The sequence below is a fragment of the Galeopterus variegatus genome, unplaced genomic scaffold (genome assembly GCF_000696425.1).
Source record: "Galeopterus variegatus unplaced genomic scaffold, G_variegatus-3.0.2 Scaffold3639, whole genome shotgun sequence".
Taxonomy (NCBI): Eukaryota; Metazoa; Chordata; class Mammalia; order Dermoptera; family Cynocephalidae; genus Galeopterus; species Galeopterus variegatus.
The window spans coordinates 37,548-62,189 of record NW_007729750.1 but is presented as its reverse complement, the minus strand read 5'-3'; the positions used below and the strand labels follow the sequence as shown (position 1 = coordinate 62,189).

At 35.8% G+C, this 24,642-nt stretch overlaps 1 protein-coding gene across 3 annotated transcripts in view; it reads left to right on the top strand.

Annotated features, from left to right (window-relative positions):
- The window catches only part of LOC103601220 (chromosome unknown open reading frame, human C7orf63), a 62,952-nt gene that overhangs the window by 21,826 nt on the left and 16,484 nt on the right, over positions 1 to 24,642 (top strand). The window contains exons 5-13 of one of the 3 annotated variants that reach the window (XM_008585604.1): positions 245 to 321; positions 3,282 to 3,380; positions 10,956 to 11,105; positions 11,215 to 11,392; positions 13,587 to 13,710; positions 16,470 to 16,518; positions 16,614 to 16,735; positions 19,384 to 19,600; positions 22,149 to 22,313. In XM_008585604.1, the coding sequence (XP_008583826.1) occupies positions 245 to 321; positions 3,282 to 3,380; positions 10,956 to 11,105; positions 11,215 to 11,392; positions 13,587 to 13,710; positions 16,470 to 16,518; positions 16,614 to 16,735; positions 19,384 to 19,600; positions 22,149 to 22,313 (1,181 nt within the window). The remainder of the gene's footprint in view (positions 1 to 244; positions 322 to 3,281; positions 3,381 to 10,955; positions 11,106 to 11,214; positions 11,393 to 13,586; positions 13,711 to 16,469; positions 16,519 to 16,613; positions 16,736 to 19,383; positions 19,601 to 22,148; positions 22,314 to 24,642) is intronic. The other 2 variants (XM_008585601.1, XM_008585603.1) reach the window with 2 other exon arrangements.

Genomic DNA, 24,642 nt, shown 5'->3' with positions numbered 1-24,642 from the left:
TTTTAAATCCATGCCTTGTACATCCATCTCTCTTCATTTTTATAAAAATGTTTTATTTTCTTTCTGGTCAGTTAGTTAGAAACATAATTTTTCTTTACAGTTGTCAATTTCCCAGGGCTAAAGAATAGGATATTATCATCGTTTTATTCTTTAGAAAGTAATAAAATAAAACCACTTTGCAAATGATGCTTCAATCAAGGACTTTATTAAAAATTACTCTTAACATTCTTCATTCTTATTGAAGATTGCCATTTTTGAAAAAGAAAGTATCAGATGAAATCACTTATGCCGAAGATACTGCTAATTCAATTGCACTTCTGGGTAAGTTAAGATTTCCCTAAGGTAGAAGGGTTTAATATATAACAGACCATACTGACAAGAAGGAAATGTCTGTTTTCACTAAGTTTCACTAAGAGTACTCCTCCACATCAAGGCTCTTCTCTTACTTCCCAGTTGGAAATTAATCACAGTGTGTTTGGTGATAATTCTGGGATTGTTTTCTGCTCAGGTGTTTCATGATGCCAAGATTCCTTAAATACAAGGGTAGGCAGGTACTTCTTTGCACTTATTTGACTTGATATTATTTAATTTGAAGAAATGTTTGTTAATTTTTGTAAATCAGAAAGCACAAGTACGCCTCTTTCAGTAATTGCAAAAATGTTTTCCACTTTGAGCTCTAATGCTTAATTAGGATCATTGAGGGCCTAATTGTTCTTCATTAAATGATCTAAAATTTTAAATTTTAAATAAAATTATAAACTGGTGGAACATTAAGAAGTTTAGCATAATACACATATAGATGCAGGTACCTATATTTTTGTACGCAAAAATATGAAAAGTATCATAAAAGTAGAAATTTATATCTGGGTTATTACTTAGTATTCAGGAGAAAGAAAATAATAATTTCCTAGGAAATGAGATCAGTGAAACATTAGCTCTTTGAGTCAGCCCCTGTTATATAACAATGTGTTCCCAAAACAAATCTTACACATTAAATTTATATTTACTAATTTAGGTCTTTATTTGTAAAGGAGAAATATAAGATATACAATTGACCCAATAAATTTATTTTAAAGTATTTACTAAATAGTTATGTTCCCAACATTATACTCCATACAGAAAAATGGAAAAGATTCAACTGTAATGAGTAAAAAGCATTTTGATTTTTAACATAGACACTAACCTGTTATACCTAAATAAGTTTCATAGTCTTCAATTGTAGTTACTTTGGGAGAACTACCTATAGATTTCCTACTGTATGGCTTATTTACACTCTATGATATCATGGAGATTAAATTAAACATGGGGTGTTAGAGGAGAAGACCTTAGGAAGCATGAAGGTTGAGAAATAATGGGAAATTTTAATTCTATGAATCTCTATTATCAGTGGAAATTTACAAGAAACCAACCCAAAAGAGGACATGGTAGTATTAACAAATAAAAATGTAGGTTTTGTTGGTAAAATTTTATTTATTTATTTATTTTTAAAATGCCTCTGTTGCCCTTATTATTTTAAAACGTTGCCTTCTAGGGAGTTGGCAGACATTTGTACAACAAATACATGGCCCATTTCTTACTGAGTGTCAGCCTGCTCATTGTTTAATGACCGCCTGCCTACAGAACACATTACTGTCTCACTTAAGGGTAGTATGAAGTCTTAGCTTAAAATGACCTCCCTTCATTGATTACTGACTACAAATACTGCTTTTCTGTCACATGTTTTTTTAATTCCTGAAAACATGAATTTAAATTAAATAATTGTATATAGTATGAAGTGTTGAACAAAGGCTATTCACGATTTTTACTACTAACTTCCAGTTTCTACTATGTACTAGTAACTTATATTACATTTTCTTCCCTGAGTATTTCTGACTCAGAGCAAGATTCTGGAAATGGACTAGGGAAGAAGTTGGTACTTCACCTACAGATGATAAAACAGGAGGCTGTGAGAAATTATCTAAATTTACAGGAAATAAAAGGGAGAAGCAGATAAGAAACCCTAGAATTTCCCATAAATTTTCATGTTTGGGTAATTTTGATGGAAAAGTCTAGTTGTTCTGGTTGCCTAAAGTTTTTCAAAACCTAAATAGTGATCTTCCAAACCAAAAGAAGGGTCCCCCAAAAATAAAGAGTTAGAATAATTTTGAAACTGTCTTTTTGTAAGTGGTGTCTTTTGCAGACAGATTCTTCGAAAGCAAGGGTCAGGCTTTTCTTTGTGCTTCTTCCTTCTGTCCACTGGCTTCCCCACTCACTGACTACCTCCAGAGATGAACATTATGCAAGACCTAATGCAAAGGAGGAACACCTAATCATTCTTTTACCCTCAGGGAATCCAACCAGACCTGGTTCAGTCCAAAAGCTGATTCTACTGGCTACAGGTGTCCTCATCCATATTAAGGGCATGGATTATTTCCAGAGTCCCACTGATCATTTTCAGATTCCCTGGGGATCACATTTGTAGGACTTCAACAGTGTAAATGCAACCCAGTTTGAAATACAGGCTGAAGCCAATTCAGTAGTAGTTTAGATATGACTGAAAAGGAACACTCTATTCCCTAACCCAACCCAGATAACTTGAACACAAAACTATTACCTGTAGGGCAAAGACTGCCTAAAAGCTCACTCTTCAAGTCTGCCAGCAAATTGAAGAGCAAAGCTTATCTGGAGCTTCTCTAAACAAAGGATGCATTATTAAAGGCAACAAATTACTGACTCTCTAGTTAGGGGGAAAAATGCTAACCTATATCTTACCAAAATAATAGTGGTGAAAACAATAGTAGAATTCACTATATGCTAGACACTGTTCTCAGCTCTTTTCTCATAATAACTCATTTAATCCTCACAACATCTTAAATGTTGTAACTATTGTTGCACCCATTTTATAGATGAGAAAACTAAGACACAAGTTTACACACATAGTTATTGACAGCTAGAATTTAATCTGAGACAGTCTGGTTTCAGCATTTATGTTATTAATCATCATTCTTTTCTTCTTAGAAAGGAGAGGCTGAATTGATTGATAGGCCAAATGTATAAGGATAGATCTAGGCTGTTTTTGTGTGTATATATGTGTATGTGTGTGTATGTGTGTGTGTATCTTTATATATGTATGCGTATATGAATATATACACACATATTCGTATATAAAATCATACATGGTCCAGTTTGAATCTCCGATGAGAATATTTTAATAATCATCATATTATTAACATTTTTTGCTTAAGTTTGCAAATAAACTTATGACGGTATTATTAAATAGCACTCATTTATTCTTTTGGCAGGTGACTTAATGAAAATACCAAATTCTGAATTGAGGATACAAATTTGTAAGTGTGTTGTTGACTTTTATCATGCAGAACCACCAAAGAAACATATTCCAGGTAAAATTTTCAGTGGTCTTTCAGTAATAACTTGTATCTTTAGAAAACAGAATATTCTATCTCATTTCTCTTTGAACTTGAAAGACACAGTATACTCATAAATGCAACACATTAAAAATAGATAGAGGAATCAAGATGGCAGAATAGACAGTCCCCAGCATCACTCTCTCCCACAGTCGACCAATTTACAACTATTAAAAAGCAAAGACTGCCAAGCTGAGGCCTCTAGAGCTCAGGGGAAGAGGAGGAGAGACCTATGAAGTTCATGAAAGTGGGAGAAGCCACTATGAGAGAAAGAAGGGGCCTCTCCGACTGTTTCGAGCCCCAGCCATTTCAAGCCCAGCCCTGGTGAGCAAACAGAGCAAAAGCTGGTAAAAACCACAGATGTGCCCTTTGTGTGAAGTTGCCTGGAGACTGCAAGGGAGAGGAGGGCCTTAGTGGCCCCCAGGCCAGCAAGTCCACTACCAGGGTTCCCATGGACCCACACAGGAGCAAGGGGCCACAGATAACTGATAAAAGGAGCTACTCAGAGGCCAGTGAGCCATCACAAGGGACCGGTGCATGGCATGCCCCATGGGAAGTGTTTGAAGTATGGGGGTGGGGGAGACTGGCCCACTGGTGGAACATTGGTGCACAGCACAGACAGCTGATCTGCCCTCCAGTCAGCACAGGTCCACTCAGTGGAGACTGGTCAGGAACGTAGAACTGCAGGGAATGCAGTCTGCTGCAAAGACTCAAGCCCAGACCAGAGTTTCCATACAACCCCAAGTGTATCAGACCTCACAAGACCCAGAAATGCTTAAAAGGTCAACTGGCTGAAACCTGAGCTGCACAAAAAACCTTCCCCAGAGTATCAGCAGCAAAGCAACAATTTAACTGAACCACAGGGCTCAAGTGCTGGTCCCCATAGGAAGCTCCCCCATTTTAAAAGTAAGCAAAGGACAACAAATGTGCAGAGTTTAAGTGGCATAAGTAGCTAATAATCCAACACAGAACTGAAAGAAAGAACAAAAGACCCACAGATCAGAGACAAATTTCTGATATTAACTAGCAAAGGTCTAACACCACCAAAGAATACCTATAAAACCTAGAAGAACCAGAAGCCCCCCAGGCTTCTGAGTCAGGGTGAGGGGTGCCTGAGGGCCTCAGCCACAGCCCTCCACGTTCGCATCCAGCCTAGCAATGACCAACCCACCATCGGAAATCCCCAGTTCTCTTGAGCCAGTAGGGGAGGTGCATGGGCCTCAGCCATGCCCCCTAACCCTCTTCAACCAGGCCAGCAAAGGAGCCAGCCATGGGCCAGGCCTGCCCCACTGCCCTCCTTCCCCTTCTCATGCAACTGCTCTGCAACAACATCTTAGAATGTAAAAAAATAATAATAATAATTAATTTTTAAAAATAATAAAACTTTTTGTGGTCTCAAGCTTTTCAGTCATTTTTTAAAAATTGTATATGTATTTTTCTCTGTTTTGGATTTGCATGATATTTTTATTCTGATGTTAAATATTTATGACACAGTTTGTAAAATCAAACCCAAATTAGTTTAATTATAATTATTACTACTAATTAACATTATTCAATTCTGTTGATAAAATTATCTTTTAACATATTTTGTATTATAATATCTGTCCCACCCAATTAGATGTTAAATTCCTAATGCTAGTACTATTCTCATCATGGTTGGCCAAAGAGTTCAGTATGTTACAGCTAAGGTATCTTAATATATGATGGTAAAATGAAACACACTGAAATGGGTGGTATCAAGATGGGGGCACTTGTATTATGAGAATTATAATGTTATTTGGGACATAACGAGGGTAAAAAAAATAGGATTAAAAGATAATACAGATCTTTCCATGAACTTTTTTTTTTTTCCTTTTTTTTTTTTTTCGTGTCTGGCAACGGATCGCAACCCTCAGTGTCGAGCCCGTACCGGACTGGACCGGCAACGGGATCGCAACCCTCGGTGCTGCGCCCGCACCTCGCTCAGCCAGTGAGCGGGAACCGGTCTGTATGTGGGATCCGAACCCTCGGCGGGAGCGCCGCCACGCTTCCCAAGCGGCGCACTGTAGCAGTGAGCCACTGGGCCGGCCCATCCATGAACTTTTTGAAGTAACTTCATACTTCCTATCTTCATAGTTTCTGTGATTTATAATCAATCTAGAAAGGGATACAACATATAAATAATATTTTTGAAGTTATATGTTCCTTAATGTAGGTGGAGATAAGAACCTGTGGTAGTTCAAAGAAAGATTATTTATGACTAGAGAAAAGTGGAAAGACACCTGAACTAGATAAATAAGTAACAAGATTATTAAATGTCAAATTTGAACTATTGATGCAATAGACAGGTGGAAGTGTTTGGTAGATAATATAGACACTGGATACTAAAAGCAGCAAGGACCAGAAATACAGGTTCAGAATTCACCCAAATAGAGATGAAAATTGAAACCATAGCAATGATTAAGTTTGCCAGGAGATAAAGAATATAATAAACAGGAACACCGATTCTGCTTTATGGAATGATATGTTGCCCAATTCTAGAATTGCAATAAAGCCAATTGAGATCTTTAACTAAATTTGTTGTAATATTGACCTTTGACAGTTCTGGAGACCATGAAGAGACCTGAAGGAGACTACTGATGATCCTCGAGACACCTTGAGGAATGAAGAAAGTGACAATAAGCCCCTCTTTTGGGGGACCACTGTCTTCCTCATGGAGTCCTGAGAGTTATGAGTAAGTCCCTCTCAGGTCTGAGCTCTGCCCTGTTTACATTTGAGTTCCCTGATCTCTTTGGCTTTTGGGGGTACCATGGGTTAGTCTGTGCTGTGAGAGAGCATTTGACCTTGTACCAACCAAGGGTTAGTTGGTGCTGTGGCAGGGCACATTACCTTTGGATTTGTGGTGGCTGATGTGTAACTGGCAAAATGGCTGCAGTTTTAATATTGCATTCTTAGGTAAGGGAGGCCTCAAATGTCTGACTGTGTCAGACAGAAACTGGAAAATAATTGGCTAAGTTGTCAAGGAGATCTCAGAGCTAAGTCCTTCTTGGCTCTGAGACCCAAGATCCAACATAAGAATGGAATTCTAATTTCAAAACAATGTGAGTACTCTGCTCTCCAAATACCTGCCTTTTTTTATATGAGAATTATAGCCCTAGAAGCTGCAAATATTTACAAAAATGGCAAAATCTTACTGAAAATAATTCAAAATTATGATGGTCATTATTAAGAACATTGCATATGAACAACACTGCATGTTAAGATTGATCCTTTCCCTGCCATGTATAGCTATTGCTTTTCTGTTGTAAGTTGTTTTGTCCTGAGAACTTAGCTTGACTTTCTATCTGTTAGATGCATGTGATATATAGGGCCTGCATGTACAGACAGCAAACCAAAAGGTTGAGAGCACCAAGAATATGACCAGACGGAAATGCTGGTTGAACCCCATTTGCAGCTAAACTGACCGTGGCCAGCTCTCAAGGCATTATCTAAGTCTTTCTATTAGCTGTTCTTGGAAGTGGCTTTGGGTCTTGGAAAGGCTAAAGTGCATTTTAAAATAAGGGTACAATACCAAGATAAGGGTTCAGCTCCCCCTACTGGCCAGCCACCAAAAATAAATAAATAAAATAAAATAAAATAAGGGCATCTGAATTAGCCCCGTTTAGAAGCTTCTAAAAAGATATCAGACATTTTTATTGCCTCCCTAAAAGGCTGTTCGCTGAAGACCAAATAAAAAGTTTATGCTACTAATCGATGAGAAAATTAAATCTACCAACATTTTTGATTAATTACTATCCCAAGTTAAAAACAAAAAGAAAGCTAGATAAAGTATTTATAAAAGTTAGGTCTTAAGGTCAAGCAGGCATAGAAAATGGTTTCTTTTTCCTGAAGTGAGTACTCTAAGAAATAAGCTAAACTGAAAAGACTGCCTGTGGAGCTAAATTGGTCTCCAAAATACAACTTTCTGGCATTCAGTTGGTTATTTTGAATAGACTTCTGAATTTTTTTCTAGGCTCATCTGTGCATTTTCTTGTAAGACCCTATGGTAAAATTCTGTGATTGTTGTGTGTTGGCATCCATTTCTTAGTCTTCCACTGTATCTCCTCTAACTGACACAGCCAAACTCCTTATTGAAAAGGCCTGCATTCTTTCTCTATGCTTTGAGTTGTAAATTTGTTTTCTTGCTTTTTCTACAGTTCAGTGAGGGCTTTGGCCACATGGGGCAGAGAAGCTTTAACTTGTTCCATTCATAGAGACAATTTGAACCCAACTGTTCTTCTAAATTAGTGAATTTTATATTGTACCTGTCTCATAGCTAAAATGTTGAGTGAAAACTATAAGACCTTTCTTTCTTTCTGTGTTTTTATGTGTATGTGGTGTGTTGTGTCTACATGTATGTTTATGTCTATAAATGTTTGTATATCATCTACATGACACCAAATTGGCTGATTAATAATGCACACTCCTAAATTAAGTAAATAAGCCTAAATGCTTTTTAAGTTCATGTAATTTTAGCAATCACTGGTAAATAAAGCTAGTTTTTTTAAAAAAGAAGAATATAGTAACAGCAAGGGATCAAGACTGACATCATGGAGAGTGCCTATATTGAGGTTTGGAAAAAATTATCCAAAGAAATTGGCAGTAAAGGAGGTTCAAAGGGAAGAAGAAAACCTGAAGACTGCCATGTCTGTGTGCCAGTGAATGAAATGTTTGCTGAAGGAGGGAGTGGTCTCAGTGTCAAATGCTGCAGAGGCCTCTGTCATTAAAGAATGAAAGACCACGACGTTAATGTAGTATCTGAAAAGTTGTAGTTAATCTTTGACAGCTCCATTGACATAAAATGGTCAGGACTGATTCAGAATTAACAAATGAGAGGATTGTGAGAATAGCGGCAGTGGGTTTGAGAGTGAGGGTGTAGAGGCAGTTCATGAATACAGACTTATATTTTCAGCTCAAATGGTGAAGAAAAAGAAGGAAGATAGAGAACAGCTCAACTGGTAGCAAAATTAAAGAAAGGTTATTTGGATTTTGTTACTGTTTTTAGGATAGGGAGAAATTAAGTTTGTATGCAGAGGACCTAAAGCTAGTAAGTGGGAAATGGGAAGGCAAAATTCTCAAAGAAAGCATGGAATTAAAATGGAATTAAAAGCACAAGTTTAGACTTAACCTTGGCCAAATACAGGCACCTTTCCAAAAAAGGGAGACAAATTGTGTGCAAGTTAAGACAGGGGAGTGTTGATGTGCAGAGAAGTGAGGTTGACCTTAATTTTATCAAGCTCTGAACATTAGGAATCTTAACACTCTCACTAACTGTTGTCGGTTTCAAGAAATGAGTATGAATGGTCATCTTGACCACAGCTTAAAAGTTCTCAGTAAAAAAAAAAAAAAAAAGAAAAAAAAAAAAAAAGAAAAAAAAAAAAAAAGAAAAAAAAAAAAAAAGAAAAAAAAAAAAAAAGAAAAAAAAAAAAAAAGAAAAAAAAAAAAAAAGAAAGGGGCCGGCCCGGTGGCGCACTGGATAAGTGCGCCGCTTGGGAAGCGCGGCGGCGCCCCCCCCCCCGGGTTCGGATCCCACATACAGACCGGTTCCCGCTCACTGGCTGAGCGAGGCACGGGAGCAGCACCGAGGGTTGCAATCCCGTTGCCGGTCCCCGGTCCGGTACGGGGGCAACACTGAGGGTTGGAATCCATTGCCGGACACGGAAAAAGACAAAAGACAAAAAAAAAAAAAAAAAAAAAAAAAGTTCTCAGTAATTGGAAGAGACATAGCCCTGGAGATAGGGATCAAGTCGACAAGCCTTAATATTGCTATATCCTGCTATAGAAATGTAATCTCAATAGAAAAAGATACAGTAAGTATCAAGTATTTACTTTTGGTCCATCCGTATGATAGACTATTATGCAAATAAAAATCATGAGTTTGGAAAATATTTTGCAGCATCAGAAAAAGGTTACAATAGAAATTTTAGTGGCTACAGTATAATATAAAATTATATATACAGTATGTTATTAAAATTATATGCATACCTGAAAAATATCAGCAAAAAATATACCAAAATGTTAACGTTATCTCTAGATGGTGAAATTTTGGGCAATTTTTGTTTTTCTCTTTGTACTTTTTTAAATGCCTTTTAAAATTCAGGCACTATGTAGTTGCTAGGCATAGACTATACTGAACTAATTACAGGAATGCATGCATAGGGTCTTGTCCATGGCCAGAGATCAAATTTGGAAAGATAAAACAAACTGACAGATATCTCAAAACTATGGCAAAATTAAGGAATCTAGTTGGTCTGAAAAGTCAGGAAGTCAGGGAGTTAGATAAATGAGATCTCTGAGAGAAAATAGCCTCATCTCAGGTGAATAAATACCCTCTGGTATTTAATCTCTCTTGTTGAATATAGTTAGGCAGGCACCTGTGCAACTGCATCAAAAGGCGATGTAGTGTTTCTCACGGGTGCTAAGGCAGAAGGAAATTTTTATAAGACATTTCACTAATAATCAAACTTCCCTAAAATACCATTACATTCACTAGCTATACTGGATTGAATTATGTCCCCCCAAAACTCACTGGAACTTGAATTGTGTCCTCCAGGTTTTACGTATTAAAAACTTAGCCCCCTCTGTGGCTGTTAAGAGGGTAGGAAATCGTATTATGGTAATTAAAAGGTGGAGCCTTGAAGAGGTGATTGGGTTGTAGGACCATGCCATAGTGAATGAATTAAAAATGGTGGCCAGGGGTATGGTATGGTTCTGAGGGCTTTAAAAGAGAGAGGGGAGAGTCTGTCTCTCTCTCTGTTCTCTCTGCTTGCACCATCTTGCAATGTGAGATCCCTGGGTCATTGTCACCACCACCAGATGGACTTTGGACTTCCCAGCCTCAGAAACTGTAAGCAAATAAATTTTGTTTTCTTTATAAATCACCCAGTTCTTGTGTATTTTGTTATAAGCAACAGAAATGGACTAATACACTAGCATTTATAAGAGAAGCATTATATTTTTCACCTCTTGTTTTATTGCTGACACCGCATGATTGTTGTCCTTTGAAAGCACTGAAGTAAGGCATTGACCTGAATAGTACTTGCAATCATGCCATTTTCCTTTGCAGAGAGTCCTATCCAGTGACGAATAAGAAATATTGTTCTCTCTTAGAACTTAAGTGGGATCCCCAAAACTTAAGATGTATCCCCAAAATTCATGGTCCTATTTCAAATGCTACACCAGATATCAGCAATCTACAGTCCCCAGGCCAAAGTCAGCCACCTGCAAATAAAGTTTTATTGGAACACAGCCACACCCATTTATTTTTGTATTATGTATATCTGCTTTCTTGCTACAGCATTATGCTGCAACATGCTACAGAGTTGAGTAATTGAGAAGAAACCTTATAACTTGCTAAGCTTAAAATACTATCTGGACCTTTTCAAAAAAGGTTTGCCCTTCCCTATGCTATACAAATTTTAAATGCTGCTCACTTACTACAATTTTTTGTTGTTGCTGTTAATGATAAATTACTCATTCTTTTCAATCATTATATAATATAATTGTACATAGTTATTAACTAATTATTGTTAGGTTACCAGCAAGCTAGTTCATCTTACAAGATTAAAATGGCTGAAATTGGAGGATTGGCAAAAACAATGGTCCAGTCAATGACCTTGCTTGAAAATCAACTTGTTGAGAAACTTTGGGTACTTAAAGTTCTGCAGCATCTCTCAACTTCTGGTTTGTATAATATTATTTAAGTTTGAACACTTCATTGTCAATAATTTTTGTTTCCATCTAACAATGTCAAGACAGTATAACATAAATAATTTTTCAAATTTATTTTCAGAAGTTAATTGTACTTTAATGATGAAAGCACAAGCAGCCAGTGGAATCTGTGCTCACCTCAATGACCCAGATCCTTCTGGACAGCTTCTGTTTCGTTCATCAGAAATACTTTGGAACTTATTGGAAAAATCTTCAAAAGAAGAAATCATACAACAGCTTAGTAACTTAGAATGTTTGCTGTAAGTATATTTGGTTAGATAGAAATTTTTTTTAATTTAAAATGATAGCCAGTGACATAACTAATATCTTTGTTTGAATCTGTGTTCAGTTAGGCTTTTGACACATGATGGCTGTGTTCCAGAACATCTTTTTTGTGCCACGGTATAAATGAAATTGCACAATAACAAGCCATGCTTTTCTATGTGGAAGACTCTTAAAGTAGTTTAAAGAATTAAGACTAAATTATGCCTTTGAATATGTATAAAGAAAAATTAGGCATTTAGAACTATTTCATTTATTCATTCAGTAAATCTATTATTGAGTGCTTACTATCTTCTAGATATGCAATAAACAGTAGCAATAAAATGTGAGTAAGCCTTCAAGTTGCTTATTCATTTATTCAACAAATAATCGTCTGCTTTTGCCAGTTTCAGTACTAGGCTGTAGAAGTACAGTGGAAACAATACAGACATGGTCTCTGTTTTCATGGAATTTACATTTTGCTAGGAGAGTTGGACAAATAAATAAGCAACTAAAAGAGCATACTAAAATATTATGATAGAGATTACTGCAAGGTGCTTTGTGTTCTCCAGAAGAAAGTGAATCAACACATTTTTATTTGCAAGTAAACTAAAACCCAACCCAATTGACTTAAGCAATATAGGAAATTTATAGGCTACTGTAGCTATAAAGACAAAGATAAAACTGGTTTCATGTACATCTTTATTCAAGGCTCAGCAAATATCAGGACTTGTTCCCTCTTTACCTCTCTGTACTATCTTCCACTCTGTTAGCTTAATTCTCAAGTTCCATGTAGTGAGACCTAAGAAATCTAGGTTCACATCATCTCAACCCCAAATCAAGCAGAAGAGAAGCCTTGCTATCCTGAAAGCTCAAAGAAAAGTCTTCAAATTCAGTCCCTGTTGGCCCTGAATGGTCTCATGTTGGCCAAATGCCTATTCCAGAATGAATTAAGAATGATAGAGAAAAGGAAAGCTCTGACTGGCTAAAAAGCAGCTGAAGGCAGCTTCACATGATTAAGAGTTGGCAAGTAGTGAACACCTAAATAAAAATAAGGGTACTATTATTATAAGAAGGGCAAGTGGGTCCCAGGAGGCAAAGCAACAAATGTCTAGTGTAGAAGGAACCTGATCCAGACTTGGAGAGTTAATAAGTGCTTCCTAAGGAATGCTAATCAGGTATCTGAATAATAAATAGGAATTAACAACACAGAAAAGTTCTTTATGTGGGGAGCATCTTAGACAGGGGGAACAGAAGTGAAAATAGAATGTGGCAAAATCAAAAAGCTGAAAGTAGGCTGGCTGGTTAGCTCAGTTGATTAGAGCATGGTGCTGATAATACCAAGATACCAGGTCTCATCCCCGTACTGGCCAGCTCCAAAAAAAAGAAAGAAACCCATAAACCCAAACTAACAAACAAAAAGAACTGAAAGAAATTCAAGATGGTGAGAACAGAAAGAACAGAGTAGAATGGTGAGAAATGAGGCTAACAATGTTAACAGCAACTATAACATGAAAGGCCTGATAAACCATGTTAAAGAGATAGGGCTGTATCCTAAGAACAAAGACAAGTCTTTAAATGGTTTTAAAAAGGAAAGTGACATAATTGAATCCTTATTTTGGAGAAGTCACTTTGACCACCATGTAGAGATTAGATTAATGGGTTCTTTTCTGGTACATAGTGAATTAGAGGCAGAGTTGGATGTATGGAAAAGACTAGGAAAACTTGAAATGAATAATGTAATATAAAAAGGGAGATTTTGTTGAAAGACGCTTAAGTAATATTTCCATAGAAATATGTGTCAGTTCAGGCTGCTATAACAAAATACCTTAGATTGGGTAGTTGATAACAACAGAAATTTATTTCTCACAGTTTTGGAGGCCAGAAGTCTGAGATCAATCAGGGTACCAGCGTGGCTGGATTCTGGTGAATGCACTCTTCCAAGTTGTAGAGTGCTGACTTCTCATGTCCTAACATGGAAGAAAGAGAGCAAGAAAGCTCTCTGGGATCCCTTTTATAAGGGCACTAGGCCCATTCATGAGTGCTCCATCTTCATGACCTTATTACTTCCCAAAGGCCCTGCCTTCTAATACCATCACATTGGGGATCAGGATTTCAATATATGAATTTTGGAGGGACAAAAACATTCAGTCCATAACAATATGGTCTTTAAAATATGACTTTATTTTCTAGGGCTTTGAAGGAAGTGTTTAAAAATCTGTTTATGAGAGGTTTTAGTCATTACGATCGTCAGCTTAGAAATGATATATTAGTGATCACTACAATTATAGCTCAAAACCCTGGAGCACCAATAATCGTAAGTATGAAGCAAATTGCATTAATTTTAATTATGGAAGTGGTGGGGGCTGGAGAAGGGAGTCCTAAAATATGTTGTAATATCTATGTATTTTGTTATAATGCCAAATTATGTTGTAATGCCATTATGGTCAACAATATACATATCATGCTGCCAATTCTTCTTTGCATTCCTTTGGAAATTTGAGATCCTTCTTATATTTTATAATTTGTGCCCATATGTACTATTTATGATGCTTTTCTTTCCCTCCTGAGGATATGAGTTTTCATCTGGCATCATTTCTCTTTCACTGGAAGAACTTCCTTTACCATTTCTTGTGGTACAGATCTGCTAGCTGGTGGCAACAAATTCTCTTAGTTTTCTTTCATCTGAAAATATCTTCAATTCACCTTAATTCTTGAGAACTATGCTCACTGAATATAGAATTCTAGTTTGTAAAAATTTTTCATTTACCACTTTAAAGATAATGTTCCACTGTCTTCTGGCCTCTGGTACATAGTGAATTAGAGGCAGAGTTGGAAGTGTGGAAAAGATTAGGAAAACCTGAAATGTTTCTGACAAGAAGTATTTGTTTTTTCAAATTATTGTTCCCTATGTACAATATATCATTTTTTCCTCTGGCTGTTGCCAAGATTTTCACTCTATCTTTGGTTTTCAGCAGTTTTCCTATGATGTGCCAAGGTGTGATTTCCTTTGTATTTATCCTGCTTGGGGTTCATACAGCTTCTTGAATATGTAAATTTAAGTCTTTAACCAAATTTGGAGAATTTGGGCTATTATTTCTTCAATTTCTTTTTTTAGCCCTATTCTTTCTCCAATTACTTGTATGTTTGACTTTTTTATATTGTTGCACAGGTTTGTGAGTCTCTGTTCACTCTTTTCACTCATTTTTCTGTTCTTCAGATTGTATAACTTGTATTGGTCTATATATTTAAGTTCACTGACTTTTTTTTTCTATCACCTCCATTCTGCTGTTTATCTCATCTAGTACATTTTTAATTAAGATATATTTTTTAGTCTGAGAATTTATTTTTGGTTCTTTTTTGTAATTTCTGTTTTTCCACTAAGAGTTCCTATCTTTCCATTCATCATGGGCATCTTTACTGTGGGTTCTGGCTAAAGAGTAGTTTGTGTTTTGTTTGCTTGTTTGTTTATTAATAGGCATTTAACTTGGCTAGATTCATCCCTGTAGTCGATGGCACCTCAAATCTCAGTTCAGTTCTTCTAGTCTTACCAGGGATGCTTGAGTTTTCCTGCACTTCTGTGGTTCAGTCATCAGCCAGAGATCTGGGAAGGGTTTGTACACAGAATTTGAGGTTGTTCTTCTCTGCCTGTCTCCGTAATGGGATTCCTTCCTTCACTAAATAGTGGCTGTGGTTGCCTCTGTGCTCTGGTTCTTTAAGCCACTAAGACTACAGGTTTACTCTGAGTTTCAGCATCCCCACAAGGCGCAGAATATGACCTTTCCTTAGGCCCAAAGCCATTTTTAAAAAATGGAAAACTCATGCAGTGCCACTCCCTTCTTCAAAAGTCCTGACTTCCTTCCAGTGTCTGCTTGCTCTTAGTCACAAGAGAGTTGTTTTTATATTTTGTCCAGAGTTTACAATTGTTACCAGCAGGAGGATCTGTCTTATAGGAACTACTCAGCCATACCAGGAACTGAGCCTCTCCATATTTTATAATGTAAACCATATGGATTCTAAAGTAGTAGGAATATGAAACTGTAAGCTCAAAAGCTCAGCGTTTGCCCCTAAAAAGATCTTCCTAATGTGCAAAGTCCAACTAGGATATCTCTGTCAGGAATGATTTTCCTCATGCTGAAATGTTGCAACTGTGGTCATTCTTCAGGGATTTCCATGTTAAGTAGAAACTATTTTGTTATCTCTTGAGCAAATATTTGCCATAGTGAGAGTGGTTGGGGTAGGAGTGGGGATGTTTAAGAAGTAAAGCTGTCGAAAATAACTGGATTTTCATCTCTTATTGTGTCACTTAAAGGTATAGAAAATGAATTACAGAAGAAATTATGTAGACCTAATACATTTTGGGTTCTTACCAAACGTTAAATAGTATCTTTGTACTATTCATATAATAGAATAGCTGAAACTGGATAATTTATAAAGAAAATGAAATTTATTTCTTACAATTTTGGAGGCTGGGAAGTCCAAGGTCAAGGGAGCACATCTGGTAAGGGTCTCCTTGGTGGGGACTCTGCCAAGTCTCACAACAATGCAGGATATCACATGACAAGGGGGCTAAGAGTGTATTAACATGCTCACTTGCTCTCCTTCTAAAGCTACCAGTGCCTCTCTCATGATAACCCACACATTCATTAACCCACTAATCCATTAATTCATTAATTCATGAATGATTTAGTCCATTCACGAGGGCATAGCCCTCACAATCCAGTCACCTACCAAAGGCCCCACCTCTCTCAACACTGCCACATTGGGAATCAAGCTTCCACATGAACTTTGGAGGGGACAACCATTCAGACCATAACTGTGTCTTGTAGAATATTCATAGAATAATGTAAAACATTTCTTAGAACCTACTTCTGTAGGTTTAAAATGAAATAAATTACAAGTATATCTGGCTATATTCTTTTATTTTCTTGCTTTCATCCCTTTTATTAGTGCTTTATGAATTCCAATGAATGACAATAGGTGAATATCATAAATGGTACTTAAATAGTAGGTAAAAATGGTCATCTGTATCTTAATTTCCATCTGATTAATTCATGTTTTGTGTATTTATATCAGGAATGTGGCTTTGCCAGAGATTTGATACTATTTGCAACCTTTAATGAAGGTAAAAACCATAAAACTTTATATTTTTTTTAATTATCTTGATGAGTCTTGTACATCATTTTAGCTTTCATTTTACTCTTTCTTTTCCCTTCACAGTTAAAAGTCAAAATCCTTTGGTAAAAGGTCTTAAGCTTTCTAATTCCTATGAAGATTTTGAGTTGAAGAAATTGCTATTCAATATGATTGTTATCTTATGTAAAGATTTACCTACTGTACAGGTAAAGAGCAATCAAAACAGGAAAATTAATAAAAATTGTCTCACTTTGTAGTATAACTTTTTTAAAAGTCATGACTGCACATCCTTCATCAACCCATATATCTTTACCAGAGAAGTAACAAACTCTGACTAGCCTGAATTTCAGCTTTCAAAAATTTTCTTTGCCTATCTGTTAATAAGGTACCTAAATTTAAAAAACATGATCCAAAGAAAAACAGTAGAACCTAAGAAATTTATCAGTATATTTAGATCTCCTGAATAAGAGAGCATAATATAAAAGAAGTTTCATACAGGCGCATTCAGCCTAATAGTTTGTCTCTGACCTTAGTAACAAGGGATGTTTTAATGCCAGAGGAAGTTGTTAACCTCTGTGATGCCTATCTCAAACATTTATGAACCTGCTTTTTCTCTACATAAACCTAATGTCTTGGGCCGGCCCGGTGGCACACTCGGTAGAGTGCAGCGCTTGGGAGCGCGGCGGCGCTCCCGCCGAGGGTTCGGATCCCATGTGGAGATCGGTCCGCTCACTGGTTGAGCGCGGTGCGGGCACAACACCGAGGGTTGCGATCCCGTTGCCGGTCGCAGTGCGGGCGCGACACTGAGGGTTGCGATCCCGTTACCGGTCACGAAAAAAGACAAAAAAAAAAGGAAAAGAAAAGAAAAATAAATAAATAGATAAACCTAATGTCTTTAATTTTTTTTTATTATCCATGAATTTGTTTTAGTACTTTATTTTTCACATAAGAGCATGATGTAATCTAAAGGACACTGGAACTGAATTTCACTTCTGCCTTATCACCTACTAGTTATGTGGCCTTGGAAAAATCACCTCATCTTTCTGAGACTTAGTTTATCCTTCTGTAAAAGAAAGGTTATAATACTTCTGTCCTGCTCACAGGGCTGTTAAGAGGTTGAGATGAAGGCTTTGTAAACTATAAAGTGATAGGAAAATGTATTACTAATAATTCCATTAGTTTAGTTACTTGCCACATTAAGCGAAATTTCCATTTCGTCCTAAAATTCTCTCAAGTATCAAGGGGTTACCATGAAAAAGAAGTGGGGATTCATTCTATCAATATGAGGGTACTCCAAAAAGTCTGTGGAAAAACAGAATCCATAAACTTTTTGAAATACCTTCATGTCATTACCAATAATACCAAGAAGGGCTAATATAGTGGTAAAGGCTTTAGTCAGGTGGAATCCTAAGGCTATAACTTTCTAGCTATATGATCTTTAATAGGTTGTTTAGTTTCTCTAAATCCCAGGTAGCTCAACTTTAACATGGGGATAGCACCTACCTCATGGGATTATTATGAGGATTTAAATGAGCTCAGCATTTACTTGCTAATGCCACTTTGATATAGAACCTAAATATATTTTCTGAAATGCCAAATAGAAAATCATTCCATAAAATATAGTTTATTATTACAGTGGAGTATTATATAGGTATTAAATCATGGATTTAAAGACAATAAATAAAGTTTCCACTACAGCTTATAAACCAATTTTAGTTGATTGAACATTTTATAGACAATAGTCAAACACAAAGATTTTGATGAGGTCCTTAAAGCACTTTGTGAGCAGCAGAATTAACTATTTTCTTTATGTCATATGTTTGTGGCCCAGTGATAGCAGTGATAATGAATAGGTGCACTATCAATTGCAGTTCACAGGGAATTTCAAAAAACATTATCCACTTAATTATTACCATAATGCCAGAACTAGTAGTTATTCATATACCTGTTTTCTGAACTCTAAATCTTGCATTCTTTCCATGCAGACTAGTAGGGAATTGAAAAAAATTCATAATTGTTATTGTGAAAAAGTCTTTATAGAATAATGCCAAATTAAAAGAGAATTAAATATAATATAGTACATAGTGTTTTATTTTCTTATAAACTATAAATATTCATCAACCAGAAACAGCTGTAATATTAACTCTGTTGTCCTAATAGCTATACATTTTTGTTTTATTTTTATTGAAATAATAGATTCAATAAAATTTTTAAATACTAGGCATGTAATTAAACATGGCTTGTGACCTAACTAACATTCATTTGATAGAATGTTTATATAAGTTCTGTTGTATGTGGTTAAATATTAGCCTTATTCTTTACTTCAGACAAAATTGTTTTTTATAGTACACAGCTAAGTCTGTGAAATGTTTCCTTCAAAAAATGGAGTAAGGAAAGAAATGCCAGCAGTTTATTTTCCCCAAATTTTTAACTCCTAAGGTTTTATCATAAGCAAAAACTAAATTACATATATGAGCAGCAAAGACAAAAAATTAATACATATTGTGTATTATTGTCACCTAGAAAGTGCATACCTCAGAAAAAGGGATTATAACCAACTGTTATTGTTGCTTTTTTTTCTGTTTTTTTATTTTCTATGTTTTTTTGGTACCTATCATAGATGGGGGATATTTATGGGCCCAGCATGCTTCCGCTGCACCACTGTTCTAGTTAGACTGAGGATATTTATGAAGGAAATATTTTGAAACGATCATCAATAAAACATCAATTTGGAAATCATTTAATTTTCTTAGATTAAATGAAGTTATTTTAATTAGTTAATTAAATTAGTTAATTAGTTATTTTAATTAGTTATTTTAATTACTAACAAAGTACCTTCTGTCTTCTTTCATAGCTATTAATTGATGGCAAAGTTGTTTTGGCTTTGTTTACCTATGTTAAAAAGCCTGAGAAACACAAAATAATCGAATGGTCTGCCGCACAGCATGAAGAATTACAACTGCATGCAATTGCCACTTTGTCAACAGTGGCTCCTCTATTAATAGAAGAGTACATGTCATGCCAGGGAAATGCTCGAGTCCTTGCATTTCTAGAATGGTGTGAGAGTGAAGGTGAGTGACCCTTCAAGATTCCTGTCAAAATTCTAAGCTTCGTTTTTCAACAGAACTCTCAATATATTTCTATATTCAATACAAAAAGTGATAGTTAATTACAGTGAAAAGAAATAAAAATATGTAGATCCATCTTCCTTTTAATCTGTTTGTACATTGTTTTAAGAAAAAAAATTGAGATTTTATTTAAAGTTAGGCATTAGTAAATCTCATAACTATAGTTGATGCACACATAAAAGAAATCATACATATAAATTGATTTAAATTTGTATATTATTAGTCCTATCCAAAAATTGTATTTAGGAAGGAGATAAATCCTGGCAATATGTTAATGCACTTGTTCAACAAAACGAATGCCTACCAGATACTGTTTTACCTGCTGAAAATACATTTATGCTTAAAATAAATGAAAGTCCTTACCTTCATGAAGCTTAAAATCTAGATTTCTAGCAAGAAATAATGACTCCATATGTACTCTACCAAATTAGCAGAGCCTCCAATTTGAATTAGTATATTATTTTAATTCTTAGAAAACAAGAAATACATTCATGTTTTAAAAAATTTTATAGGGGGCCGGCCCGGTGGCGCACTCCATAGAGTGCAGTGCTTGGGAGCGTGACGGCGCTCCCGCTGAGGGTTCAGATCCCATATAGAGACCGGTCCGCTCACTGGTTGAGCGCGGTGCAGGCGCGACACTGAGGGTTGCGATCCCATTGCCGGTCGCGGTACGGGCGTGACACTGAGTGTTGCGATCTCATTACCAGTCACGAAAAAAGACAAAAAGGAAAAAAAAAATTTTTATAGGGAAGATACTGTTTCTCTTCTGGTACTAATTTTGTTCTGGAAATAATTTTGTATGATGCATTTTCATTAGATCAAGAAAATCACTCATTTATCCAAGAGGGAGGAAAAAAATTATAGCCTTTTTATTCTCTAATTTCTTATATGCTGAGTTTCTAAATTTAGTCTTGTTAAATTACTTTCCACTAAAGAAAACATTTCTTCTGTCTATTCTTTTTATCATTTATGTTTATAGAAGACTATAAATCAAAAAGGAAAATGCTGCCTGATAAGAGAAGACTGATAGCTAACAGTTATTGAGTACCTACTGTATGGTAGGACTTAAACACTGTACGAGTATTAACTCATTTAGTCCTCCCAACAGTCCTAGCAAGTATAGGTACTATTATTATCCTGGTTTGTCAGATGGGTAGAACTCAATCTGAGACGCTAAATAACTTGTTTCTAGACACACAGTAAGCTGCAGAGCAAGGATTTAACACAGCCTTCAAAACTCACACTTTTAACCAGTACACAACACTCAGAACAGAATTGTAAACTTTTTTAGCTTTAAACATAAAGCTACTTATAAAAGAACCTTTTAAAGAATGCTATTGTAAAGAAGGGAGGACTTGCCTTGCTATTTATCAAGACCTACCATAAAGCTATGGTAATTAAAATTATGTGGTACTGGGTCAGGGATAGACAAATAGCATGGAATATATGCAAGGTTGGCATTATCAGAGATGATATTGCCAATAGTGAGAGAAGAGTGGTGCTGGGGAAGTTGGCCCTTCATGTGAAAAAGTAAAAATTAGATCTTTCACTTTGTTAAAAAAAATTCAGTTGCAAAATGAATTAAAGACCTAAATATGAAAAGTAAATGTGAAGCTCTTAGACGAAAACATAGTAAAATATCTTTATGATAGATATCAGGGTAGGAAAAGATTTCTTTAAAAAGACTCATGAGCTTAAGTTATGCAGGAAAAGATTGATGTATTTAACTACTGTAAAACTTACAAATGTCTATATGACAAAATCAGAATGAAATATCAATCTCCAAATTGACAGAAGACATTTACTACCCCCATGACTGATAAAGGATTAGAATCCAGGTTCATGAAGAACTTCTACATATTTACAAGAAAATAATTCAGTACAGAAGTGTATGAAGGATAGGGACTGCCATGTCACAGAGAAAATCCCAAATTTTCAAAAACATTAAAAATGATTTGGAAAAAATCAATTAGTCCTATACACTGTATCTATATAATCACTTTGGAAACAATTTGGCAACTTTAGTAAAATTCAGTGTGGGTATACCCTATATGATTCTGGTGTCACATAGAGAATTCTTATCTCTGGGAATAAGGAGACATGAACCAGAGTGTTCATTGTAGCAGTTTGTACTAGTGAATTGATAAACTGATTCATTTATGAAATGAATACTGAAAGTAATTAAAATTAATGATCTAGATCTATTTGTGACAATGCAAATAATTTTTAAAACATAATGTTGAGTAACAGGAACAAGTTACAAAAGATACATACAATATGATAGATTTGAATAAAATCTTAAAGTATTTATTTCTGTACTGGGAATAGAAGGAGAGATGGGATAATATTTTATTTACCTCTCTAAAAAAACTAAAGCAAATATAACAAAATTTTAATATCTGTTTAAACTTATAGATAGTATGTCTGATTTTTTTTTAAATTTTAAATGTTTTAAATTTCTTGATGTAAAGTAAATAATTTTTTTCCCCAGATTCCTTCTTTAGTCATGGTAACAGTTTTCATGGTGCAGGTGGCCGTGGCAACAAGTTTGCCCAAATGCGTTACAGTTTAAGACTCCTAAGAGCCATGGTCTACCTTGAAGATGAGACTGTAAACATAGATCTTTGTGAAAAGGGAGCAATTCAGCAACTCATAGGTAAAATATAACATGGTAGTTTACCGATAAAAGTGGAACATTTTAATACTAGAGGTTTTGTTTGAAATGTTTTTCTACAAATTTATTTTGTTTTTATGCCTAAGAAACTCCTGAATATTTTCTTGATTCTTGTTTCATATTGTTGCTATAAATCAGTTTGTATTCTTATTAAAACATCATAATCACTAATCCTTTAAACATCTGTTTTCTCAGTTCAGATACCATTTTTTATTTAAGATTATCTTTTTTTTAATGTGCTGTTATGATTCATTCTTCTAGTATTAAGGCCTTTTGAAGCCATTTTAAAAGAGGACATTACACTTTCCAATGCATCTGACATACCTGAACACTGGTACCTTGTTGTATACAGAAATGAATATAGGAGTTTCTTTTCTGATAGGAAAAATCAGAATATCCTTGATTTTCAACTTACAATCGATTATGCTGAGTCAACTTATCCCCTAAAATAGGTACATGTAAGTCCAGTGTAAAATTTAGAACCCCTAAACAAAAACTGCTTTACCTTTTATTATTTAAAAAAAAAAAAAGTCATCCAGTCCTCACCTTTCCTGACTTTGAAAGTAAGAGCTATTTCAGTCATTCATATTCACTGATTGCTTCATGAGTAAATGATATAACCTGTTGGATGTCAATTAGTTACAAATGCCTACTCAAAACTTTTCTTCCTGTCGAGTTAAACTGCCTTCTCTTCCATCATTTGTGTAGTGGGATGGTACCCTCCAATAATAATAATAATAATAGTAAGGAAAAAGAAGTATATTGAAAAGGGAGCTAGGCAAAAGCATTTACTTTCTTGCCAGGTTTGCTTCGGATGACCAAACCTGAAAGTACATTTTATCACTCCCGTGCACTTTCCATTGCACAAAACTTAGTCTTAAGGACCCAGTCTAACTACAGGAGATTCAGGAAATACAATCTCCCATATTTCCAGGAAGAAGACTTAATCCTATCTGGGGCAGGGGAATAGGGTAGGGAAAGGGAAAACAAATAGCAAGAGTTCTTCTATTCTTAGGACCTTTTCACCCTAATTTCCGGAAAGAAGTTGATCTTTATTACGTGAGTTCATGGAGTCAGAGGTCTTGTGTTACTGAATCTAACAAAGCTTTATAGTAGTAACATGCTCAATAGTCACTTCATTGTAAATGTTTATACACTTTCTGAGTGGGCACTGGGTTTTACAAACATGTATAGATAGAGCAGGATACTGGGGACATTGTCCTTGATAAGAACAAAAGAGAATATGTATATCATAGAAAGATAGCATTTGTTACCCTGCACCATCAATTAGGCCCTTAATGAGTAGAATAGAGAGTAAATGTCACAGAAACTAATAGGCATGGATTGTTTTCAAGATTGGGCAGTCTTAATAGGAGCCTGTGAAGGTAAGGGTGGTTTCAAGAGGGATAAGAAAAGGAATGGCCTTTCAGTCAAGGGAACAGCATGAGCAATCATGGTGTTAAAATATGTATGATGATGTTTTCAGAGCTAGTTTAAGTGGAGCCCAAGTTTTATGAAGACAAATGATGTGAAATATTTTAATGGTATAGTCAGAGACCGAGCTGGAAAGAATTGAGTGGCAGGCAACAGAGTTTGAACTTCATCCTCTTTAGGCATGGGGAGCCATCATCAGGGGTTTTGATCAGAGATTATGTGTACAATGCTGTTTTAGGAAGGAGAATCAAAGAAATAGAATGATTTAGAACAGAACAAAGAGGTAAAGGCAGGAAGTTAAAGGATACTTAAACATGGAGAAAATAATTCAGTATTAATGTACTATGTGTCACAGATGGAGGGAACGATACATGCCTGCACCCAGGTAGGAAGGAGAATGAGATGATCTGGAAAGGAGAAGCAGACCTGTGGCCAGCCAGGTTGGATTCCTAGAAGATGCTCCTGATAAGGAACACAGGCTTTGTCCATGGCATGACCCTGCACGGGGCCTTCAGCAGGCCAACTGACCTCCCTAGGGTCTGATCCCTCACCTGTAATTCATCCTAACAGGACCAAGAATAGTCCCTCAGAGCCAGCTATTGAAATAGGCTGTGATTTCCATGGCCCTTGTACTTTAGAACATAGCTCCATACCTTTCTGCTAATGCCACTGACCCCTTTAACAGAGGAAAAATAACTTTTATTCCTTATTTAAAGCTTAAAGGAAAATTCTTTTTGAGGCAAAATTTTATTGTGAATATCATTTCATCACTGTTAGTGGCTGTAAGTCCTTTTCAATTTTGATTAGAAGCCAGGGAGGGATTTTAAAGCACATGGAATACTGCTACTTAAAGTTGCTGAAGACACCTTCGGGTAGA